This window comes from Ahaetulla prasina, chromosome 15, assembly GCF_028640845.1.
Source record: "Ahaetulla prasina isolate Xishuangbanna chromosome 15, ASM2864084v1, whole genome shotgun sequence".
NCBI classification, from domain to species: domain Eukaryota; kingdom Metazoa; phylum Chordata; class Lepidosauria; order Squamata; family Colubridae; genus Ahaetulla; species Ahaetulla prasina.
This window is the reverse complement of record NC_080553.1, coordinates 15,135,575-15,160,932: the sequence shown is the minus strand read 5'-3', so window position 1 is coordinate 15,160,932 and position 25,358 is coordinate 15,135,575. Positions and strand designations below refer to the sequence as shown.

General features: G+C 46.6%; 1 protein-coding gene across 2 annotated transcripts in view; it reads right to left on the bottom strand.

The window, feature by feature from the left end:
* The window catches only part of ASCC2 (activating signal cointegrator 1 complex subunit 2), a 28,019-nt gene extending 7,238 nt beyond the window's left edge, over positions 1 to 20,781 (bottom strand). Inside the window, exons 1-14 of one of the 2 annotated variants that reach the window (XM_058158517.1) lie at positions 20,418 to 20,781; positions 17,804 to 17,903; positions 12,996 to 13,154; positions 10,712 to 10,882; positions 8,764 to 8,893; positions 8,103 to 8,170; positions 7,317 to 7,427; positions 5,263 to 5,375; positions 4,616 to 4,690; positions 4,300 to 4,407; positions 3,245 to 3,313; positions 2,917 to 2,991; positions 1,703 to 1,877; positions 490 to 704 (exon numbers count right to left, since the gene is read on the bottom strand). In XM_058158517.1, coding sequence (XP_058014500.1) covers positions 490 to 704; positions 1,703 to 1,877; positions 2,917 to 2,991; positions 3,245 to 3,313; positions 4,300 to 4,407; positions 4,616 to 4,690; positions 5,263 to 5,375; positions 7,317 to 7,427; positions 8,103 to 8,170; positions 8,764 to 8,893; positions 10,712 to 10,882; positions 12,996 to 13,154; positions 17,804 to 17,884 — 1,550 coding nt within the window. In that variant the 5' untranslated portion in view covers positions 17,885 to 17,903; positions 20,418 to 20,781. Of the gene's footprint in view, positions 1 to 489; positions 705 to 1,702; positions 1,878 to 2,916; positions 2,992 to 3,244; positions 3,314 to 4,299; positions 4,408 to 4,615; positions 4,691 to 5,262; positions 5,376 to 6,765; positions 6,969 to 7,316; positions 7,428 to 8,102; positions 8,171 to 8,763; positions 8,894 to 10,711; positions 10,883 to 12,995; positions 13,155 to 17,803; positions 17,904 to 20,417 lie in introns of those variants that run through there. The other variant, XM_058158516.1, reaches the window with a different exon arrangement.
* Positions 20,782 to 25,358: the final 4,577 nt, after the last annotated feature.

The following is a 25,358-nucleotide window of genomic DNA, read 5'->3' as shown; positions in this document are numbered from 1 at the left end:
AAGAAGAAGAAGAAGAAGAAGAAGAAGAAGAAGAAGAAGAAGAAGAAGAAGAAGGAAGGAGGAGGAGGAGGAGAAGAAGAAGAGGAAGAAGAAGAGGAAGAAGAAGAGGAAGAAGAAGAAGAAGAAGAGGAGGAGGAGGAGGAGAGGAGGAGAAGAAGAAGAAGAAGAGGAAGAAGAAGAGGAGGAGGAGGAGGAGAAGAAGAAGAAGAGGAAGAATAGGAAGAGGAAGAGGAGGAGGAGGAGGAGGTGGAAGAAGAAAGAAGAAGAAGAGCAGCAACCATTTCACTTCCAAAAATAGAAGTCACAAATCTTTCAGGAAACACGCCACGGTTTTAGGGCTGCAAAACAGGTCCCTGAATGGGAGCCTATGGGATTCAGACAAATTGGCCATCAACAGGCACATAGAGATAAAGGACATCTCCATACTACTCAAAAGAGATTCACATCCCTGAATTAAAAAAACAAACAAACGAATCCTTCCAACTTTACCTAGGCATGGTTCTATCAAGCGTCTGTAGGGAGGCCGCCAACTTGTCCTCTAGAAGGTTGTTGATGACGTGCTCCACGTTGTAGTTGTACTCCTCCAAGCAGGCCAGGACAAAACCTTCTCCAAGGTCAGGGAGCAGATCCTTTACCTGAGAGATCAGGGAATCCAGCTCTACTCCAGAGACAGGGGCTACGGGAGCTGCAGCTGCTCCTGCACACTAGGCAGATCAAATCAATAAGCCATGTTACATATACCAAGAGGGATGAAAAAGTTCAACCGAGAAGCACCCCGAATACATCGAAATCAAACGCAGCAACCATCCGTTAACCCAAATTCTGATATATATTTTTTGTCCCACTGCAAACCAGCGTCTATCCCTGGATGGTTTTTGCTCCACAAGGTTAACAGAACAGAGTAACAGAGGGACCTTGGAGGTCTTCTAGTCCAACCCCCCTGCTTAGGCAGGAAACCCTACACCACTTCCGACAAATGGTTATCCAATATCTTCTTTAAAAACTCCCAGTGTTGGAGCCTTCACAACTTCTGGAGGCAAGTTGTTCCACTGATTAATTGTTCTCACTGTCAGGAAGTTTCTCATTAGTTCTAAGTTGCTTTTCTCCTTGATTAGTTTCCACCCATTGCTTCTTGCCTTGCCTTCAGGTGCTTTGGAGAATAGATTGACTCCCTCTTCTTTGTGGCAACCCCTGAGATATTGGAACACTGCTATCATGTCTCCCCTGGTCCTTCTTTTCATCAAACTAGACATAATCCAATTCCTGCAACCGTTCTTCATATATTTTAGCCTCCAGTCCGCTAATTATCTTTGTTGCTCTTCTCTGCACTCTGTCTAGAGTCTCAGCATCTTTTTTACATCGTGGCGACCAAAACTGGACGCCGTATTCCAAGTGTGGCCTTACCAAGGCATTATAAAGTGGTATTAACACGTGATTTTGATTCTATCCCTCTGTTTATGCAGCCTAGAACTGTGTTGGCTTTTTTGGCAGCTGCTTACGGTATGAAGGCGGCAAGTGTTATTTTCTCTAAGACTCGCACAAACTTTCAGATATATATTAAGACTCCTCAGTCCTGCCACCCTGCTTGAAATGGCTTCTTCTCAATTGGCCAATGGTTGACCTAGATAGGTCTCCTTCCTAGGAGAAAGGCCTAAACCAGCCATCTTTGTTGTAGGTTGATGCTCTGCTCCAAACAACGTACCTCCAGGGGATCCGGTTCCTCAAAGTGTTCCATTCGCTCTGAGGCACCGGGGAGTGTAACGGCCCCGGTTGCGGTTTCAGGGAGGGGTGGATCTTGGATCGTTTTTCTCCTTCTGTCTGTTTTGTCCCAGGCACTTTCCACAGCTTGCAAAATGTAAGACGTTCGAGTTTCATCTCTGACCAATGGTGTCAAGGGCAGATTCCCAATTCTCCATAGACACAGAACAACCAATAGCAATAGTGCTTAGACTTATTGTTGCGACCCGCCAGCAGCCAGCGGAGCTGGCAGCAAATTCGGACAGTGAGGAGGTTGGGGAGGAACATGGGCCAGTCCTGGAGTCTCAGGAAGGCTTTGATGAGGGCTCTGCGTCTGAGGCAGAGAGGGGGACAGGGCCGTCTTGACAGTTATCAGCTGCCTTCGGAGTCAGACATCAGTGAGGCAGACGAACAGCTGGAGCCTGTTCCCAGTGTACGCATGCACAGAGTGGCCAGACGAAGGGAACAGCTAAAGAACAAGGGTCGACTTGGGAGTAAGGCCACAGGTGGACGATGAATGGCCCCTCCCAGAGGGAATAAAAGAGGAGCGAAAGGGGAGTGGAGTTTGCAGGAGACAATTACTTTGCTTAATTGGTTTGTGACTCCTTGCCAAGTTTTGAAGATATCGGCCTGGCAGCTCTCCAAGCCCGATAAGGTCTGTGACTATAAATTCTCCCTTGAAAGACTTTGCTGGATGTGAATGAGAGGAATTTCCAGTAACTTAATATAAAAAGGGGGTTTTGTCCGGACAAAGACTCTGCTTTGTGCTCTTGGGAAGCCAAGGTCAGAACACTTATAGACCGTTTCACCCGTGCTTTTACAGCCCTCTCTAAGGGGTTTACCGAGTCAGCCTATCACCCCCAACCATCTGAGTCTCCTCATTTTACCGACCTCGGAAGGATGGAAGGCTGAGTCAACCTTGAACCGGTCAAGACTGAACTCCCGACAGCGGGCAGAGTTTGCCTGCAATGCCGCATTTTTAACCACTGCCCCACTGGGGCTTAAAATAGCCACTCTGTTGCTACAGGTCGTTCTCGATTTACAAGAGTCCGTTTAGTGAGCGAAGTTACAGCAGCGCAAAAGAGACCATTTCTCGTGCTTGCGGCCACTGCAGCATCCCCACGGTTACGGGGTGAAAATGGACAGAACTAAAGCGTTCACATCGGTGCCAAAGGATACAGGGCGGAGGAGGCTTGTTGGAGGAGGCTGACATCATCGGCCAGAGGGAACAGCTCATCGTAATCTCGGAGAAACCTGAAAACAGAGAGAGGCAAATCCCCCCCACCCCGTAATTTATAAGGAATAGCAGATTAACAGAATAACAAGGTTTATGAACCCAGCCTTTTTTTTTTAATTCACCGGATCGCGTAAATTTAAGAAAGGGATTAGTTTGATTACGGGTGCGGAATATGACGGGGCCACGTTCATCTCCCGAGACCAAAATGGGTAGCAAGGCAGAACATTTTCCACGTTACCGACGTTCCAGAGTTGCGCCCGGGTCGCTCACCTCGTCTCCTGAAGCACGGAGGTGAAAATCTGCAGGAACTCTTCAATGTAGGCCTGGATGTTGTCACAGCTGTTAAGAACAAGGTTAATTGTGGCAAGGTGATCCGTGAAAAATCCATGTTTACATACTTCTAATGCTTTAAGGGAAAGGTTCCCCTCGCACGTATGTGCTAGTCGTTCCCAGGGGGCGGTGCTCATCTCCGTTTCAAAGCCGAAGAGCCAGCGCTGTCCGAAGACGTCTCCGTGGTCATGTGGCCGGCAGGACTCAACACCAAAGGCGCACGGAACGCTGTTCCCTATCCACCAAAGGTGGCTCCTATTTTTCTACTTGCATTTGTTTTACCTGCTTTCGAACTGCTAGGTTGGCAGAAGCTGGGACAAGTCACGGGAGCTCACCCTGTTACGCAGCACTAGGGATTCGAACTGCTGAACTTCCGACCTTTCGATCGACAAGTTCAGCGTCTTAAGCCACTGAGCCACCGCGTCGCTTTAAGGAAAGGGGGATACTAATTCTAAAACGGAGGTCAGGGCTGCTGCTGGTTATTTTCCCCCAACTGCTGAACTGGTCCATTAAGTCATTTAAGGCCATGGCTACAACTTCCAGTATCTCCAGCTGCACTAGAGAGGCAGGTTTCCTCTGCTTACTGATGATAGTCAATTTGGGAATGCTTGGGACACAAACATAAGAACAGAATAATAGAGTTGGAAGGGACCTTGGAGGTCTTCTAGTCCAACCTCCTGCTTAGGCAGGAGACCCTATACATTTCAGACAAATGGCTGTCCAATCTCTTCTTTAAAAACTTTTGGAACTCTCTGTTTTGGAATTAATTTGTACTAAGCTGGGAATGACGTCATTCTCAGCTGTTATAATGAAATAGTTTTGTTTGAGACTAGTTGTGTCCTGTAATGACCAAGTGAGCCTGGGTCACAGCAATGAATACCAATGGATGTTGGTAGGCAGAGGCAGAATTTATTTATTTTTTCTTGTCTTCCTCCCTCCAAACTAAGGTGCGTCTTATAGTCCGGAGCAGTCTTATACTCCGAAAAATACGGTACCTGCTTTCCAAAATGGGTTGAAGGCACAGCTGGTGGACCACCATGTGAAACATCTCCACCATCTTCTTCCGAGAATGAGACAGCCTCCTCCATAGATCCGACAGTACTCTAAAAGGGCAGAAAGGGAATCTAGCGACGGTCGTGGACGTGACGACGAGACCTTCGCGGCTTTCAAAGGCAGGAGAAACCAATCCAAACGTGTGCCCCGCCCCATAAACCCCCCCAAACAGATCCCTGGTACCCTTCAAAGCTGGTCAGAGAGAAAAAAAACGACAGATAGGATGGGAAAATGAGGCGGTCGCGCCAAACCACGGACCTGATGTTTTCGTGGTGCCGTTTCTTGATAGCGGATTCCAACTCGGGGACCACCAGCTCGTAAAAAGCAGCCAGCCTGCCGACACAAGGAACGAAGGAGTGAGTGGGCTTTTATCGGACGGCTGATCGAATGGCCGGAGGTAGATGGCGAGGAAGGAAAGATTGGGGATGGGGGGAAAGATGGATCTCAGAAGATGCCAGAGAAACCGAGAGCGCAGCTCTACAGGAAGTGACGTTCCGGGTCTCTCCTTCTGAAGACGCATCTCGGCAGGCAAAGAACAGCAAGGCTTAGAACAGAGTTGTTCTTTAAAGACTTGTGGACTTCAACTCCCAGAATCCCCTATCAAATTTAAAACTTGTGGACTTCAACTCCCAGAATTCCCCACCAAGTTTATGACTTGTGTACTTCAACTCCCAGAATTCCCCACCAAGTTTAAGACTTGTGGACTTCAGCTTGCAGAATTCCCCCACCAACTTTTAAGACTTGAGGAGTTTAACTCCCAAATTCCCCACCAACTGTTAAGATTTGTGGACTTCAACTCCCAGAATTCCCCCATCAAATTTAAAAGCTGGCTGAGAAACTCTGGGAGTTGAAGTCCACAAGTCTTAAAAGAGCCAAGTTTGCAGACCCCTGGACTAAACGAATACCTGAAACAGAAGTCGTGCTTCTGGAAAGTCTGGCAAGCCGAAGGAAAGATGTCGAGAAAGGCCCACAGGGTGATGCAGCTGTCACACACGTAGAGGATAATATCTTTCAGCTCCTATGAGGAGAAAGAGAGAGAGAGAGAGAGAGAGAGAGAGAGAGGGAGGGAGGGAGAGAGAGAAGAGGCATTTCCTGAATTTGAGTTCCAAATAGATGGGGGTGGGCTCCAAATCCCAGCCTTGCAAGTTGCCATGTGTCTCAATAGCAATAGCAACAGCCCTTAGATTTATATGCCACTTCACGGCGCTTCTCAGCCCGCTCTGAGCAGTTTACAGAGTCAGCCTCTTGCAAACCCCAACAATCTGGGTCCTCATTTTACCCACCTCGGAAGGAGAGAAGGCTGAGCCAACCTTGAGCCTGGTGAGATTTGAACTGCCGGCAGTGGGCAGAGTTAGCCTGCAATACTATATTCTACCCACTGGGGAGGGAGGGGAGAGGGAAGGAGGGAAGGAAGGAAGGAAGGGCAATAACACTTAAGATTTATATAGTGCTCTTCTCACTCATTTGGCATTTCAGACTCACTCTCCGCTCTTTGGACCCCCCCAAAAATCACTTTTTAACTTTCGAAATGCTCGTGGCCTGTGCCAACAAGGGCAAATCCTCCCCCCTGAGTCTCTCATCGGCTTCCGTGCATCGTTCTGACGCGCACTTGGTGCAACGTCTCGATTGCAAAAGTCTTTCAGTAAATCTGCGCTATTGAGGGAGAAGAGCAGCGAGTGGGCAGATAGTATAATATAACATAACAACAGAGTTGGAAGGGACCTTGGAGGCCTTCTAGTCCAACCCCCTGCCCAGGCAGGAAACCCTACACCATCTCAGTCAGATGGTTATCCAACATTTTCTTTAAAATTTCCAGTGTTGGAGCATTCACAACTTCTGCAGGCAAGTCGTTCCACTTATTAATTGTTCTAACTGTCAGGAAATTTCTCCTTAGTTCTTTCTTTGATCAGTTTCTACCCATTGCTTCTTGTTCTACGCTCAGGTGCTTTGGAGAATAGCTTGATTCCCTCTTCTTTGGGGCAGCCCCTGAGATATTGGAAGACTGCTATCAGGTCTCCCTTTGTCCTTCTTTTCATTAAACTAGCCATGCCCAGTTCCTGCAACCGTTCTTCATATGTTTTAGCCTCCAGTCCCCTAATCATCTTTGTTGCTCTTCTCTGCACTCTTTCTAGAGTCTCAGCATCTTTTTTACATCGTGGCGACCAAAACTGGATGCAATATTCCAAGTGTGGCCTTACCAAGGCATTATAAAGTGGCATTATAAAGTGGCACTAACACTTCACATGATCTTGATCACGTATGGGTGAAGGAAAAAAAGCCTGACCAAGCACAAGAGGGAGAATGAATGGTTGGGAGAGACGTAGGCAGGCTGAAGGGAAAGGGTTTGAGATGGGGGAGGGAGGAGGGGAGAGAGGAAGGCGGCCTCCATGCCATTGGACGGTCCTCACCTGCAAAGGTAGCCCCTTTGGAGTCATCCTGACCCTTTCCTCCAGCTTCTGTGGACTGGCTGAAGCCTCTTCACCTTGCAAGCCACAGGCACGCAGGATATTGCTGAAAACCTGGAAGGCAAAGGACAGGCGGATAATGAATGAAGAGAATATCTGCAGTAGAGCGTATTGAGGGTTGAACTGTGGGGTCCTCGGTGCTCTCTGAGCTTGGCTCTTTTCTTGCAGGCATTTCATGACCCAACTAGGTAACATCATCAGTGGGAGGAGGAGGAGGAGGAGGAGGAGGAGGAGGAGGAGGAGGAGGAGGAGGAAGAAAAGAAGAGGAGGAGGAGGAAGAGGAGGAATAATAATGGTATAGGGTCTCCTGCCTGAGCAGGAAGATGGACTAGAAGATCTCCGAGGAGGAGGTTGGAAGAAAACCTTCCAACTCTGTTATTCCGTAGATCTTCTAACTTTGTTATTCTATATTCTGGTGGGGGAGGAGGAAGAAGAAGAGGACGACGAGGAGGGGAGAGAGGAAGGCGGCCTCCATGCCATTGGACGGTCCTCACCTGCAAAGGTAGCCCCTTTGGAGTCATCCTGACCCTTTCCTCCAGCTTCTGTGGACTGGCTGAAGCCTCTTCACCTTGCAAGCCACAGGCACGCAGGATATTGCTGAAAACCTGGAAGGCAAAGGACAGGCGGATAATGAATGAAGAGAATATCTGCAGTAGAGCGTATTGAGGGTTGAACTGTGGGGTCCTCGGTGCTCTCTGAGCTTGGCTCTTTTCTTGCAGGCATTTCATGACCCAACTAGGTAACATCATCAGTGGGAGGAGGAGGAGGAGGAGGAGGAGGAGGAGGAGGAGGAGGAGGAGGAAGAAAAGAAGAGGAGGAGGAGGAAGAGGAGGAGGAATAATAATGGTATAGGGTCTCCTGCCTGAGCAGGAAGATGGACTAGAAGATCTCCGAGGAGGAGGTTGGAAGAAAACCTTCCAACTCTGTTATTCCGTAGATCTTCTAACTTTGTTATTCTATATTCTGGTGGGGGGAGGAGGAGGAGGAAGAAGAAGAGGACGACGAGGAGGAGGACGAAGAGGAGGAGGAGGACCAGGAGGAGGAGAAGTGAGGAGGAGGAGGAAGGAGGAGGAAGGAGGAGGAGGAAAAAGATGAAGAAGAGGAGGAGGAGAAAGAAGGAGGAGGAGGAGGAAGAAGAGGAAGAAGAAGAGGAGGAGGAGGAGGAGGAGGAGAAGAAGAAGAAGAACAACAACAACAACCAACAACAACAACAACAACAACAACCAACAACAGGTATTATATATTGTCTCTGAGTAACTCTCAAATATCTCCAAACCAACCTGAAGAATTGTGGGCATGGTTTCATCCAAATCACTGAAGTAACTTGACTGTTGGGTGAAGATGTTTCCTGAGGACAGGGCAGAGAAGCAAAGGAGAGAGAGAGAGAGAGAGAGAGGGAGGGAGGGAGGGAGAGAGACAGAGACAGAGACAGAGAGAAAGAGAAAGAGAGAGAGAGAAGGCTAGTTAAATGTTCAAAGGTTCCACGTTAGCTGCGACCTGAAATGGTTTCATGGAAACAAGGAAGACCGAATACATATCCCGTAGAAGGATAACCTCTCAGAGAGCTGAAGAAGCTTCTGGGTATGACTCAACCACCAAAGGCGCCTGGAACGCTGTTCCCTTCCCACCAAAGGTGGTCCCTATTTTTCTACTTGCATTTTTTACCTGCTTTCGAACTGCTAGGTTGGCAGAAGCTGGGACAAGTCACAGGAGCTCACCCCGTTACGCGGTGCGAGGGATTCGAACCGCTGAACTGCCGACCTTTCGATCAGCAAGCTCAGCGTCTTAGCCGCTGAGCCACTGTGGCCCCTTATTTGATAAACAAGGGGAGGTTTTTAAAAAAATACATCTAGTATCTTTCAGATAGATGAGGCCTGTTTGAAGAGACGCTCCCCCTCCCGTAGTCTTTCGCCCTTATCTTCCCCCATCCTGTGAACTAACCAATCATCTTCTGGAGCAAGGTGCCGTTGCCTTTTCCAAACAGGACGCACAGATCCAAGATCTTGGGGATGTCGAATAAGAAGTTATTGTAAAGGACCTCTCCAAATACCGACGGTGTAATGAAATGATCCTGCAGGAGAAAGGAAGTGCGGGGGAAGGGGGGGGAGGGGAGGGAAGGGAAGGGAGAGATTGGAAGACATTTATCGACAGCTGCCAAAAAATGGTCTCTAGTGTAGCGATCAGTGAAGAGCAACGTCTATTTTTATTTTTATTTTTTTGCATTTATATCCCGCCCTTCTCCGAAGACTCAGGGAGGCTTACACTATGTTAGCAATAGAAGAGAATATTTGTAGCTCGAAGTTGAACCGCTCTCTGAACCTGCTGGTATTCTTTGCAGACGTTTTTTTACCCAACCAGGTAACAGCATCAGTGCAAGGGTGGGTGGGGTTTGTGGAGGGGGAGGGGGAGGAGGAAGAGGAGGACGACGACGATGATGACTGTGTGGTCCTTGGTGCTCTCTGAACCTGGCAGTTTTCTTTGCCGACGTTTCACTACCCAACTAGGTAACATCATCAGTGCATGGGAGGGTGAGGTTTGCTCCTGAGCAATGTTTGCGAAACAACCACCAAATGTTTGCTTTTTACCCTCTGCACATGTGCAGAAGAGTTTGCGCATGCGCAGAAGGTCCAAGTGTGGACATGATGTGCGGGCGCACTCCCGAACCGGTAGGGAACGTAAGTAGATTTCACCCCCGCCTTCACCCCTTCTTTCTCCTCCCCACCCCACCCTTATCTCAACAGAAACATGTCTAGGTCGCATGCTTTCGAGATGTCTTTAATTAAGGAGAAAGAACAAACTGATTATTATATGAGATGGGAAGCATTTTACCAACGGTTAGAGAATAAAAATTGGAAATTGGAAATAAAGCAAGAAGAAAATAAGAAGAACGGAAAATACATTAAGATAGAGATAGGAATAAAAATGGCAATTGGTAATGTATGCATGATGAGAATAGTCCTATTTAATGTTATTATTGTATTTTGTATTTTCATTAGAAGATACGTTAGGAAGGAAATGAAGAGTTACACAAGGTGGAATTGTTCGATGTATGTAATTTGCGGAAGGATGTTGCACAGAAATATTTGTACCCAGGCGAGACACTGCTTAAAGCAGGGGTCTCCAACCTTGGCCACTTTAAGACTTGTGGACTTCAACTCCCAGGATTCCTCAGCCAGCTTTTGCTCTGACGACCGGGTCTAGGAAGTCCGTATCAGGCGTGGCAACGAAGCCTCTGCAGCTTTGCCAAATTCCTCCGAGGTTTCTCAGGGCAGGCAGGAGTCCAAGTTGTGACTTCAGCAAACTAGAGGAGACTTTGCTTGACTCAAGGTTGGAATGCCAAAAGCAGGTCCTTTATATAGGCTGTGGGGTGTGGCTCCGTGACTCAGCATTTATCCAGGCCTGCCCCTCCCTTCCTTCTGCTGGCATCGCCTCTCAGATCTCCGGAAGCGAGGATCCTCCCACTTTGAATTGTTTTCTGCTGTTTGAGAAAGGGAGGGGTCAGAAGGAGTAGGCCCGAGTAATTCCAATCCGTGGCTGACTTCCTCTGATGGCTGAGCCAAAGGAACACACGCCGTATGAGTGAGGTTTGTTTGTTCATTCCTGACATCCTGTCCGGGCATGGGGCCAGGGTCGGGGGCTGGAGGCATGACAGGCCGTTCATCTTCATTATCAGACTCAGAGTCTGATAGCAGGCCCAGGAGGGGCCGGCTGAGGAGAGGAGGGAGGATGAGGCACAACAGGAAGTCCACAAGTCTTAAAGCGGCCAAGGTTGGAGACCCTCTGGCTTAAAGAGAGATGAAATGTTTGTTTGTTTTTTAATGGAAAAGAAATAAAAAACTTTATTTAAAAATAGGTGGCGGGGGGGAAAAGAAAGAAAAGCTGCATTTACTTTGGATTCCTTGTGGGTGGACATGCGGAGGAAGGTGAGGAAAACGCTCCGATGGAGGTGCTTCTCCAGGTCTTTCACCTCAGCAGGGAGGTCCGTCCTGGTGTCGAATTTGCGGGGGGCGTAGCGCAGGTACGAATCCAGGCATTTCTGGAGCGTCTCGTCGAAAACGACCTGTCAGGAGAAAGCAAAGGCTTCCTGGGAATTTAGTTCAGGGAGAAGAAACACGACAACAAACTAGCCATGTGAGGTTTCCATCTTGAATCTCCCTTCGTGTATGCTTCCGAATTAATTGACTGGCGGGGAGGAGGGGCAGGGGGTGGGGGGAATTGCCAGGCCACCCCCATCAGAGGTCTTCTCTCTTCCATTCTTTCAACCAATGAGAAACTAGACTGGGACCTTTGTCAAAAGACTGCTTAACTATCCTAAAAAGGGATCGTGGGCGCTCTCTTGAATTGGCTTGTTTGCTCGCAGACGTTTCATGACCAAACCGGGCAGCGTCATCAGTTTTAGAAGGGAGTGGGGCAGAAAGGAGGGGGAGGAGGATGACCGTGGGGTCCTTGGTGCTCTCTGAGTTGGCTTGTTTGCTCGCAGACGTTTCATTACCAAACTGGGTAACATCATCAGTGCTAGAAGGGAGCGGGGAGGAGCAGGAAGAGAGGAGGACAATGACTGTGGGGTCTTTGAATAGAATAGAATAGAATAGAATTTTTATTGGCCAAGTGTGATTGGACACACAAGGAATTTGTCTTGGTGCAGATGCTCTCAGTGTACATCAAAGAAAAGATACGTTCATCAAGGTACAACATTTACAACACAATTGATGGTCAATATACCAATATAAATCATAAGGATTGCCAGCAACAAGTTATAGTCATGCAGTCATAAGTGGAAAGAGATTGGTGATGGGAACTATGAAACGATCAATAGTAGTGCAGATTCAGTAAATAGTCTGACAGTGTTGAGGGAATTATTTGTTTAGCAGAGTGATGGCCTTTGGGAAAAAACTGTTCTTGTGTCTAGTTGTTCTGGTGTGCAATGCTCTATAGCGTCGTTTTGAGGGTAGGAGTTGAAACAGTTTATGTCCTGGATGCGAGGGGTCTGTAAATATTTTCACGGCCCTCTTCTTGATTCGTGCAGTATACAGGTCCTCAATGGAAGGCAGGTTGGTAGCCATTATTTTTTCTGCGGTTCTAATTATCCTCTGAAGTGCTCTTCACTTCACTTGGTGCTCTCTGAGCTTGGTGGTATTCTCGCAGACATTTCATTGCCAAACTGGGTAATGTCATCAGTGCTAGAAGGGAGTGGGGTTTGCAGAAAGGAAGAAGAGGAGGAATGTGGGGTCATGAAACGTCTGCCAGAAAACAAGCGAGTTCAGAGAGAGACCCAGGACCCCTCGCGCCAACCCCTCGCTACAAACATCCTCCTTTCTGATCCTAAAAAGTCTTAATAGCTCGCTTCACAACCTGGATGCCCTCCAAAGGTCACCTTAGCCTAACTGGGGCTTATAAACACTCCAGCCTTACCAGAGACCATCTGTTGTGTCTCGTCCGATTTCACCGCAGCCGGGGCCTTCTTATCTGCTTCCGAACGCTGAGGAATGTCCTAGTATGCCTCCCGGCCCCAGCCCTGGCTCCATGCCCAGACAGGCTGAAGAGGAGGAAGTACCTCCAGCCCCCAGCTCTGGCTCCATGCCCAGGCAAACGGAGCAAATAGACCCCTCCCCCTTCTCCATAGCATGTGAGCCTGAGGGAGGTCAATTACCAACAGCTGCAGACTGGAGTGACCCTCGCGTCAGAAGACTTGATAGGCAGAGGCAACAGAAGGAAGGGAGGGGCAGGCTTGGATAAGTGCTGAGTCATGGAGCCACACCCCATGTCCTATATAAAGGACCTGCTTTCTGGCATTCTCTGAGTCAGGCAAAGTCTAACATAACTTGCTGAAGTCACTTTCTGGTCTCCTGCCTGCCCTGAGGACTTTGCTAGGACTTTGGCAGAGCTGCAGAGGCACACCTGATTCGGATTTCCCTGACCCGGCCGTCATTGGAGGAGTGGGACACGACACCACCAGGAGAGGGAAGGCTGGCAAGGATACCTAATGGATGTCCAATCTTTTCATGATAACGGAGCATCGGCAACTCTGGGAGAGACATTTCTTCCACTGGGTTTCCCTGCTTCCGTCAACTGGTTCACTTGCCTCTAGCGTTCTCCCCGGAAATCCTCTTCTCCCTTCCCCCTTTTCTCATTTACGACAACAGCAACGACAACGCCGACAAAAAAAACAGTACCTGGCACCAGAATTTATCGTGAGGCAGAGCCAGGAGCCAATCCAGATCCCCCGCGATAAACCTGGCTCGTTCGGAAAACTCCTCCACCAGGGCTGGGTCTTCGGTGCTCGGGAGGGGCTTGTACACCACAAAAGAGCGGTCGGTTTTATTTCGGGGATGCTGAAAAGACAAAACGGTCGGCCTTGGTCTTGCTTTCCCCGCGATCTTCGCCGAGAAAGCAAGTTTGCGTGTTTGCAGGAAAATTTAGCCGGGTGTTTTAACTAGCAAACTGGGGTTTGGTCTTTTTTGAGACGCTGGCGCACCTACCTGTCGGCCTCATCCCAAAGGCCCCGCTGATTAGCATTTTTAAGGTGACAGGTTAACAGAGCTGGAAGGGGCCTTGTAGGTCATCTAGTCCAACCCCAACTCTGCCCAAGCAGGAGACCCCCACACCATTCCTGACAGGTGGCAGTCCAGTCTCTTCTTGAAAGCCTCCAGGGATGAAGCTCCCACAACTTCCGAAGGCAACTTCTCTGTTCAATGGGTGGATTGTTCTCACTGTCAGAAAATTCCTCCTTATTTCCAGGTTGAATCTCTCCTTGTTCAGTTTCCATCCGTTATTCCTTGTTTGGCTTTCAGGTGCTTTGGAAAACAGCTTGAACCCCCTTCCTCCTCTCTGTGGCAGCCCCTCAAATATTGGAAGACTGCTATCCTGTCTCCCCTGGTCCTTCTCTTCACTAGACTAGCCAGGCCCAGTTCCTGCAACCGTTCATCGTATGTTTTAGTTTCCAGGCCTTTTATAATCTTAGACAGATTCAGATTAACAGAGTTGGAAGGGACCTGATAGGTCATCTAGTCCAACCCCCCACCCAAGCAGGAGACCCTACACCGTTTCCGACAGATGGCTCTTCTTGAAAGCCTCCAGTGATGAAGCTCCCACAACTTCTGAAGGCAACTTCTGTTCCATCGATTGATTGCTCTCAATGTCAGAAAATTCCTCCTTATTTCCAGGTTGAATCTCTCCTTGATCAGTTCCCATCCATTGTTCCTTGTTTGGCTTTCAGGTGCCTTGGAAAATAGCTTAACCCCCTCCTCTCTTTGTCTCATTTAACAACAGAAATTTCGGGATCAATTGTGGTCGAAAGTCAAGGACTACCTCCGGAGTCATGTGATCTCCAGACAAGCAAAGTCAATAGCGAAGACGGATTCACTTAATGACCGCATTGAGAACGGCTGTAATAGGGGGCAAAACTCCCTTAAAAAAGCATCTCATTTAAACAATAGAAACGTCGGGATCAATTGCGGCCGTAAGTCGAGGACTACCTATGTTTATATCCAGGAATGCCGCAACGCAGCTCAAACCTAAGCAAACCGAAGGCTCATCTTATATGGTGGTTTTATAAACAGGCAGCGGGGACTATAAATCCCTGGCCCTCGAAATACAGATGTCTATTTGTGTATATATTTATTAACTTGACTGCAGTGGCTTCTGCTCAAATGGTCTTGGCAGCTGCCCCCCCCGATTTATGGCAGCCTCCGAGACAGGTTGGGAGAGCCCCTTGCTGAAGCCTCGGAGAGAGTCAACAGAACGTAATAATTGCCGTTTAAATCAATGGGCTCTTCAGTCTCGCAGCCTGAAAAACAACTTCGGCGAGACGCCGGAGTGTTTTCCAGGTTTGTGAGTAGGGCTTCAGTTTTTCCTGCGCCTCATCCAGCATAAATGTACATCAGAGCCAGAGAGGAGGATGCTCTGCAGCTTGTCTTGTCCTGTTTTATTTTTTTAAAAAAACAAAAAACAAAAAAAACATGGCTAAGGTGGCTCAGGGGCTAGGACGTTGAGCTTGTCGATCGAAAGGTCGGCAGCTCGGCGGTTCGAATCCCTAGTGCTGCCGTGTAACGGGGGTGAGCTCCCGTGACTTGTCCCGGCTTCTGCCAACCTAGCAGTTTCGAAAGCACGTAAAAAATGCAAGTAGAAAAAATAGGGACCGCCTTTGGTGGGAAGGGAACGGCGTTCCGGGCGCCTTTGGCGTTGAGTCGTGCCGGCCACATGACCACGGAGACGTCTTCGGACAGCGCTGGCTCTTCGGCTTTGAAACGGAGATGAGCACCGCCCCCTAGAGTCGGGAACGGCTAGCACGTATGTGCGAGGGGAACCTTTACCTTTAAAGAGGAGCAAAGTGGATGGCTATTTATGTAACAGAATAACAAGAGTTGGAAGGGACCTTAGAGGTCATTTAGTCTAACCCCCCTGCTCGAGCAGGAGATTCTATACCATTTCAGACAAATATTTTTTTTTCATAAAATAAGTTTTATTTTTACAATCATATCAAACAATTCATCCAATGTACAGTTATATACAATTAGTCGGGCTTGCCCGGTCACCACCCCCCTTTTTAACACTCTTCCCTCTTCTACCTTCTTTTACTTTCCAGACCTTCCTCTCCTTCTCTTATCTACATCCGCTCCTCCCTCCACCCTCCACCTTCCTTCTCCCTCTTCTACCCCTCTTCCTTCCTCTTCTCCTCTTTCCTACCTCCTACTCTCTCCTCTTTTCTCCCTCCCCACCATTCTAAAATGGTAACTGGGCAGACCCGACCCTACATTAATTATATTTATACATCTTCAATAATCCCTGTACATTAACCATCACTCCATCTCTACCCTCAACCCCCCAATTCCCCTCCCCTGAAATTCCATTTCAGACAAATATTTGAGGGGCTGCCACAAAGAAGAGACGAGCCACTGTCTGTCCAGGAGGGGCTCAGTCTGAACCCTTGCAAGAAGAGGAAGATAGAACCGATGGGCTCAGCATCGCTTTCTGATCCTTTAACTCCTGCTCGACACTTAACGTGGGGGCATCTTTGGATTAAAGAAATGTTGATAAAGGAAGAGCTCAAGAGACTAGGAGGGCAGGCTCGCCATAAATACTTAAGCGGAAGAAAGCGAAGTGACAAAAGATTCTTATCCATTTCTGAAACTGCAGACCTAGACTTTAAGACCCCTCAAGCCTAAACGACCATGGCAGCATCTCCAACGGTCACGTGATCAAATTTCAGACCCTTGGCAAGTGGTTCGGGTGCAATTTGCTGGTCGTAACGCGAGGACCGCCTGTGGGCTGGCACAACATGGTCAGTCAACCTTTTGTCCATTTAAAAAGGTAAAGGTAAAGGTTCCCCTCGCACATACGTGCTAGTCGTTGCCGATTTACTTCTTTGGCATCATTTTTGGGCCAAAATACCTGACTTCCACACGCTGTCAGCAACTAACCTTACTATCCTTCGGGAGAAGGGCGGTTTATAAATCCAATAAATAATAATAATAATCCTGTTCCTGGTCTGGATTTCCATATATAACTTGCAGGAGGGCTGGTTCCACACATTCAAAGTCCCCTAAAAAATACACAACTCACAATCTAAAAGGATCGCTGCGCCCTTCAAGCACTCTTAAAGGTAAAGGTTCCCTCGCACATACGTGCTAGTCGTTGCCGATTTACTTCTTTGGCATCATTTTTGGGCCAAAATACCTGACTTCCACACGCTGTCAGCAACTAACCTTACTATCCTTCGGGAGAAGGGCGGTTTATAAATCCAATAAATAATAATAATAATCCTGTTCCTGGTCTGGATTTCCATATATAACTTGCAGGAGGGCTGGTTCCACACATTCAAAGTCCCCTAAAAAATACACAACTCACAATCTAAAAGGATCGCTGCGCCCTTCAAGCACTCTTAAAGGTAAAGGTTCCCCTCGCACATAGGTGCTAGTTGTTCCCAACTCTAGGGGGCGCTGCTCATCTCCGTTTCAAAGCCAAAGAGCCGGCGGTGTCCGAAGACGTCTCCGTGGTCATGTGGCCGGCATGACTCAACGCCAAAGGCGCACGGAACGCTGTTACCTCCCCACCAAAGGTAATCCCTATTTTTCTACTTGCATTTTTAGGTGCTTTCGAAACTGCTAGGTTGGCAGAATCTGGGACAAGTCACGGGAGCTCACCCCGTTACACGGCAGCACCAGGGATTCGAACCGCCGAGCTGCCAATCTTTCAATCGACAAGCTCAACGTCCTAGCCCCTGAGCCACTGCATCCCTGCCAACTGGGGAATTCTGGGAGTTGAAGTCCACCTATCTCGAAGTCGCCAAGGTTGAGAAAACACTGCGCTCGATGGGCGAGATTACAATTTTTTTTGAATTCTTCATTTAGAGGGGGACTTGTTGACTGGGGGATTCTGAGAGCTGTAATGTCAAGGTTTGTGACAGCCGCACTAAGCCATAAACTAGATCTAAAAAGCAATTTGTTGAAAGTTTTTAAAAAATCAGCTAATGGAAATAAAAAGAGAAAGGGAGCATTATTAAGAGGATCGCACCCACCCCACTTTCATTTCATCAAAAGAAGGACCAGGGGAGACATGATAGCAGTCTTCCAATATCTCAGGGGTTGCCACAAAGAAGAGGGAGTCAAACTATTCTCCAATGCACCTGAGGGTAGAACAAGAAGCAATGGGTGGAAACTGATCAAGGAAAGAAGCAACTTAGAACTAAGGAGAAATTTCCTGACAGTTAGAACAATTAATAAGTGGAACGACTTGCCTGCAGAAGTTGTGAATGCTCCAACACTGGAAATTATTAAGAAAATGTTGGATAGCCATTTGTCTTGAAATGGTGTAGGGTTTCCTGCCTGGGCAGGGGGTTGGACTAGAAAACCTCCAAGGTCCCTTCCAACTCTTATATTATTATTATTATTATTATCCACTGTGAGATGGTTTTTAATCGCAAAGAGGCCCAATAGTTAGAAGCTACCGAACGGCCGAACAACGGCTTTTAAACTCTGCTTACCAGCGCTGGTAAAGTTTTTATCTTCCCCGTCAGTAAATCTTTCTCCGTAAACTGGAGTTCATCCAGAGGCAAAGCTGGCATGGTTCCGGGCTCTTTTCACCTGAAAAGACAGATACGCACAAGATCACATCAGGAAGCGCTTCAGGAATTCACAACCCAAACCCCATGTTGATCCCCAGGATGGGAACCACACCTAGAGACTCCAAAGTGTTTTCGTGCAAACAAAGAATGTGAGAGAAAAATAAAATTCTCAAGGATTTTTTTGGCACGAAGCTTACAGAGCAGAAGGTCAACCACCACAGTAGAGCAGAGCAGAGCAAAGTAGAGCAAACTAAAAGGTAAAGGTAAAGGGTCCCCTCGCACATATGTGCTAGTCGTTCCCGACTCTAGGGGGTGGTGCTCATCTCCGTTTCAAAGCCGAAGAGCCAGCGCTGTCCAAAGACGTCTCCGTGGTCAGGTGGCCGGTAGGACTCAACGCCAAAGGCGCACGGAACGCTGTTCCCTTCCCACCAAAGGTGTTCCCTATTTTTCTACTTGCATTTTTTTTTTATCTGCTTTCGAACTGCTAGGTTGGCAGAAGCTGGGACAAGTCACGGGAGCTCACCCCATGACGCGGCAGCACTAGGGTTTCGAACTGCTGAACTGCCAACCTTTCAATCGACAAGCTCAGTGTCTTAGCCACTAAGCCACCAAGTCCCTTTTAGAGCAAATTACAGCATAGCATAGCTATAAATACTGTATTAGTATAGTATAAGTATAGTATAATATTAGTATGGTATTAGTATAATATAGTGCAGTGATGGCTAACCTTTTCGAGACTGAGTGCCTAAAGCGTGCATGCGCACGGACCCATAACGCAATACGTGAGCCCATGCGCCCTGCCCCGCACATGCACATGAAACCCCCACTTGCACCCAGCCCCTCGCGTGCATGCGCAAGCCCCGCAACTCCCTGCGCATTTGCAAGCGACCCCCCGCATGCAACCCCCTCGGCATGTATGTATGATTCCCCGTGTGCAACCCACCCCTCCCTGCGCATGCGCGCGACCCCCCCTTACACATACAACCCACCCCTTGTGCATGCACGGCAGAGACTCCAAAACAGCTGGCCGGTGGGAGGGGCGCGCGCATGCATGGCGGAGCTAAACTGGGGTTTGCCATCATGGGTATAGTATAGTGTGTGTGTATATATTTGTGTGTGTGTGTGTATGTACATATACATACAGAGAGAGAGAGAGAGAGACGGAGCTTTGAAGATGTGTGGGCTTCAACTCCCAGAACGACCATTTCCCCCACTTACGACCGTTGCAGCATCCCCGTGGTCACGACTCACATTTATGAACACTGCTGGCCATGTGTTGTGACTCGTCCTCCCTCCTCTCCTCAGCCGGGCCCCTCCTGTCTCCAACCGGGCCTTTTATCAGACTCTGAGTCTGATAATGAAGATGAACGGCCTGTCATGCCTCCAGCCCCCCGACCCTGGCCCCATGCCCAGAGACGATTCCAGGAGTGGAAGGACAAGCCCGATAAATCTCACTCATACAGCGTGTGTTCCTTTGGCTCAGCCTTCAGAGCAGGAAGCCAGCCAGGTGGTGGAATTACCCAGGCCTGCTCCTTCTGACCCCTCCCTTTCCCAGAAGCTGCCAGCAGATCCAGCTGAAGACAATTCAAAGTGGGAGGACCCTCGCTTCCAGAGATCTGAGAGGCGACGCCAGCAGAAGGAGGGGTGAGGCAGGCCTGGATAAATGCTGAGTCATGGAGCCACACCCCACAGCCTATATAAAGGACCTGCTTTTGGCATTCCAACCTTGAGTCAAGCAAAGTCTTATCGAGTTTGCTGATACCGGACCCTATCGCTGAAGTCACAACTTGGATTCCTGCCTCCCCCGATAAACCTCGAAGGAACTTGGCGAGCTGCAAAGGCTTCGTTGCCAAGTCTGTACGGACTTCCTTGACTTGTCCGTCGGAGTGGGGGTGGGGGTGGGACACGACACCACGTGTCCCAGGGGTCACGTGATCGATCCCCTTCGGCGCCCTTCCGGCCAATCAAGTCAATGGGGGAAGCCGGATTCACTTAACAACCGTGTGGCTAATTTCAACGACCGGAGGGATTTGCTTAACAAACGTGGCAAAGGAGGTCGTAAAATGAGGAGCCACATGGTTGGGGTTTGCAAGAGGCCGAGTCTGTAACCCGCTCAGAGAGGGCTGGAAAGCACTTTTAAGCGGTATATAAGTCTAAATAGTATTGCTATTTTCCTTCCTTCCTTCCGTCCCTCCCAGTGCTTAGAATATAGTATTGCAGGCTAACTCTGCCCACTGCCGGCAGTTCAAATCTGCCTTCATTCATTCATGGGAACTGTAGTCCAAGGAAGCCTCTTTAACTGCCCTTCAAAAGTTCATAATTTCAAAATTCCCCCCCTCACCCCCGGCTTCCCCAGTAAACCACGTCACCTCTCCAACAGGTCTCCGCTACACAACAACCCTGCAAGGCGGATGAAGGAAGCGCCAGCTGGCATTCTCCAGCCCCACCCACAACTGCCTGTTAGCTCCGCCCGGACCACGCCCTCCCCCGCAGCCAACCAATCCCCTTCTAGAGCCGTGACGTCACCGCGCACCGTTCGGGCAGCTCCGCCACGTCGCGTCACAGCAGGCCCCGCCCTACATCCGGGTCTTCTGCCTCCAACCTCGTCTATTTTTACTCCAGGCCGAGTCCGGAATCATGGAAGGCGGGCCCGGGAGAGAGAGAGAGAGAGAGAGAGAGAGGGAGGCGGATATGCTGGCCGCGCCACCAAGGCCCTCCGGAGCCCTTTAGTTTTTTTTCACCGGTTCTCTTCCTTCCTGCCGGGGCATTCGAGAAACACCCCGCAATTACCTGGCAACCGCCTCGGTGATAACGTCCTGTCGCCCTCTCACTTCCGGTGCTGGGAAAAGCACTTCCGGGTCGAGAAGGCCGTCAGTCCGTTGCGAGGCGCCCTTGGTTGCTTAGTTACGGGGGAGATTTTTTTTCCGGGCCTATTTTATGATGTTGTTATAGTTATTGTTATAATAACTATAATATTATATAATATATAATATATTAGTAACTATATTACTAATATAATAACTTATTATATATATATATTATATATATAATATATAATAAGTTATTATATTAGTAATAACTTATTTTTATATTTATTTTAATTGTTTATTATATACTTTATTCATTAAATATGAAACAGTCAACTGAACATTCCAAAATGCATCGCAAATGCCATTGACTGGTGCTAATGGTTGATACGGATTTATTATCATTATTAACTATTTATTATTATATTATTATTATTATTATTATTATTATTATTATTATTATTATTATTATTATTATTATTTTACTGAAATGGTATATGTTTTCCTGCTTGAGCAGGGGGCTGGACTAGATGACCTCCAAGGTCCCTTTTCCAGCTCTATTCTATTCTAAAAATATTCTCCTTTTTATTCAGTCATGATTATTATTAGTGGCCAGGGCTGAGGTTCTTCCTAGCCCTTTTTCCTGGTGGGTTTGGGGAAGAATGGAGGTTGGGACTACAAGACCCATTGTCCCCAGCCTTTCTTAAGTTTCTCGATGCGTCAGTGACGAGGCAGTCCTCTTTTCCCTTTTCAAAATTAAAAGCGAAAAACAATACAAAATTTAAAGGCAAAAGAAAAACAAATCTATGTGTTGTTTTTTTCCCCTTTAAATTAAAGGAATAGGAATTGGGAGGGCAATAGACTACCTAAGAATACAGGTGAGATCCTGGGAGTTTATATCAAACCTCTGTTCTTTATAGTCATATCTATACGGAATGCATTTCTACATACAGCGTTACATAATATATAATAATTCTAATTATAATATTTTATTCTTGTATGTTGTATATTGTATTTAGATCAGTGGTGAGATCCGAATTTTTTACTACCGGTTCTGTGGGCGTGGCTTGGTGGGTGTGGTGTGGCTTGGTGGGCGTGGCAGGGGAAGGGTACTGCAAAATCCCCATTCCGTCTCCACTCCAGGGGAAGAATATTGCAAAATCTCCATTCCAAACCCACTCCAGGGGAAAGATATTGCAAAATCCCCATTCCCTCCCCACTTCTGAGGGAAGGATACTGCAAAATCTCCATTCCCTCCCCACTCCAAGGGAAGGATATTGCAAAATCTCCATTCCCTCCCCACTCTGGGGCCAGCCAGAGGTGGTATTTGCTGGTTCTCCAAACTACTCAAAATTTCCACCACCGGTTCTCTTCCTTCCTGCCGGGGCATTCGAGAAACACCCCGCAATTACCTGGCAACCGCCTCGGTGATAACGTCCTGTCGCCCTCTCACTTCCGGTGCTGGGAAAAGCACTTCCGGGTCGAGAAGGCCGTCAGTCCGTTGCGAGGCGCCCTTGGTTGCTTAGTTACGGGGGAGATTTTTTTTCCGGGCCTATTTTATGATGTTGTTATAGTTATTGTTATAATAACTATAATATTATATAATATATAATATATTAGTAACTATATTACTAATATAATAACTTATTATATATATATATTATATATATAATATATAATAAGTTATTATATTAGTAATAACTTATTTTTATATTTATTTTAATTGTTTATTATATACTTTATTCATTAAATATGAAACAGTCAACTGAACATTCCAAAATGCATCGCAAATGCCATTGACTGGTGCTAATGGTTGATACGGATTTATTATCATTATTAACTATTTATTATTATATTATTATTATTATTATTATTATTATTATTATTATTATTATTATTATTATTATTATTTTACTGAAATGGTATATGTTTTCCTGCTTGAGCAGGGGGCTGGACTAGATGACCTCCAAGGTCCCTTTTCCAGCTCTATTCTATTCTAAAAATATTCTCCTTTTTATTCAGTCATGATTATTATTAGTGGCCAGGGCTGAGGTTCTTCCTAGCCCTTTTTCCTGGTGGGTTTGGGGAAGAATGGAGGTTGGGACTACAAGACCCATTGTCCCCAGCCTTTCTTAAGTTTCTCGATGCGTCAGTGACGAGGCAGTCCTCTTTTCCCTTTTCAAAATTAAAAGCGAAAAACAATACAAAATTTAAAGGCAAAAGAAAAACAAATCTATGTGTTGTTTTTTTCCCCTTTAAATTAAAGGAATAGGAATTGGGAGGGCAATAGACTACCTAAGAATACAGGTGAGATCCTGGGAGTTTATATCAAACCTCTGTTCTTTATAGTCATATCTATACGGAATGCATTTCTACATACAGCGTTACATAATATATAATAATTCTAATTATAATATTTTATTCTTGTATGTTGTATATTGTATTTAGATCAGTGGTGAGATCCGAATTTTTTACTACCGGTTCTGTGGGCGTGGCTTGGTGGGTGTGGTGTGGCTTGGTGGGCGTGGCAGGGGAAGGGTACTGCAAAATCCCCATTCCGTCTCCACTCCAGGGGAAGAATATTGCAAAATCTCCATTCCAAACCCACTCCAGGGGAAAGATATTGCAAAATCCCCATTCCCTCCCCACTTCTGAGGGAAGGATACTGCAAAATCTCCATTCCCTCCCCACTCCAAGGGAAGGATATTGCAAAATCTCCATTCCCTCCCCACTCTGGGGCCAGCCAGAGGTGGTATTTGCTGGTTCTCCAAACTACTCAAAATTTCCACTACCGGTTCTCCAGAACCTGTCAGAACCTGCTGGATTTCACCCCTGATGTACATGTACATTTATAAGGACAGATCAATCGATCTACATACTATATCCATGTATGTAAATATTACAAATACATGCACATACGGGAGTACTAATTATATAATAAATAGCATTCTCCATTAGTTGAGCTACCTCAAACCATCTTTCCAAATAATCTCCTCTTTGTAACAAAACAATGTGATAAAAAAACAAAGTTACAGAGGGAAAAATAATGTTTCTATCTCCCGTATTTAAAACACACTTTTAAATTTATGACTAAACAGTCCCCAAACCAGAAAGGCAGGTTCACTCATTTCAACACTTTATTTATCTTTGGGCAGCATCAAAAGTAAATTCCGCACAGGAATTGTACGTGTTGGAGTTTTATGCGTCCTCTCCTTTAAGAACATCTCTGGCTAAACTTGCTCACTCTGCTGGCTTGGTTTTTCTTTAATTCAAGCTGCTTGCTAGACATTTCTAATTACAATTTCCCCATTTCCAATTTCCCATCTAATTATCTCAATAAGACATACGGATACCAGTGTGGAGATGGCTGGTTTAATTTTCAATTTCAAGTAATCCTCTGGTTCTAGGGGATTGAATTAACGTAGTGTAAGCCACCCTGAGTCTTCGGAGAAGGGCGGGATATAAATGCAAATTTAAAAAAAAAATAGATTGGAACATGTATACACAAATACAAACAAGATATGAAAAAAATGCTAAATTATATGGTTTTTACTTAGAAAAGGCAGAGCTGGACAGGATACTCACGGGAACAGAGAATAAATTAATTTTAAAAATCTATAACTTTTCATTGGGTATTGAGTTAGAAGATGAACAAGTAAAGAATAGAATAAATAGAATAAAATAGAATTTTTATTGGCCAAGTGTGATTGGACACACAAGGAATTTGTCTTGGTGCATATGCTCTCAGTGTACATAAAAGAAAAGATATGTTCATCAAGGTACAACATTTACAACACAATTGATGGTCAATATATCAATATAAATCATAAGGATTGCCAGCAACAAGTTATAGTCATACAGTCATAAATGGAAAGAGATTGGTGATGGGAACTATGAGAAGATTAATAGTAGTGCAGATTCAGTAAATAGTTTGACAGTGTTGAGGGAATTATTTGTTTAGCAGAGTGATGGCCTTCGGGAAAAAACTGTTCTTGTGTCTAGTTGTTCTGGTGTGCAGTGCTCTATAGCGTCGTTTTGAGGGTAGTAGTTGAAACAGTTTATGTCCAGGATGCGAGGGGTCTGTAAATATTTTCACGGCCCTCTTCTTGATTCAAAGGAAACAATGATAGCATGGGCCAAAAATTTTGGATACTCAAGAGATCTAGATAAATGGCAACAGTTATGGGAGGGGAACTGCAAATTAACAATGTGCACTGCATATAAGGAAAATCAATATAAAATGTTTTATAGATGGCATATGCCTCCTGAAAAACTGCCAAAAATGTTTAAAGATAATCAGCTAAATGTTGAAAATGTCACCGGTTACCAGCATGTCCATCACATACGATATTGTGGTAGACATGCTCAGGTCTTCATTGATCTGCTATAGTCACTGGTGTAGTTTCTTGGCTCAGTCTATTGTACAAAAATGCAAACATGATGGGAGCTTGTAGGGCATAAAACTGACCCTTGACCTTCTGTTATTTTATTATTTTTCATGTTCCTTAAAAGGCTGCCCTCTCAGAACTTACTAACTTCAGCAGGATGTCTGGAATCCGAAAATGGTTGAGGACATTTGGAACGTTGAGGGTATGTGGAGTGTTGAGAAAGTTTTGAGCAGACCACAACCATTCTCTCTTATCATTTTGTGCTGTAAGACAGCAGCC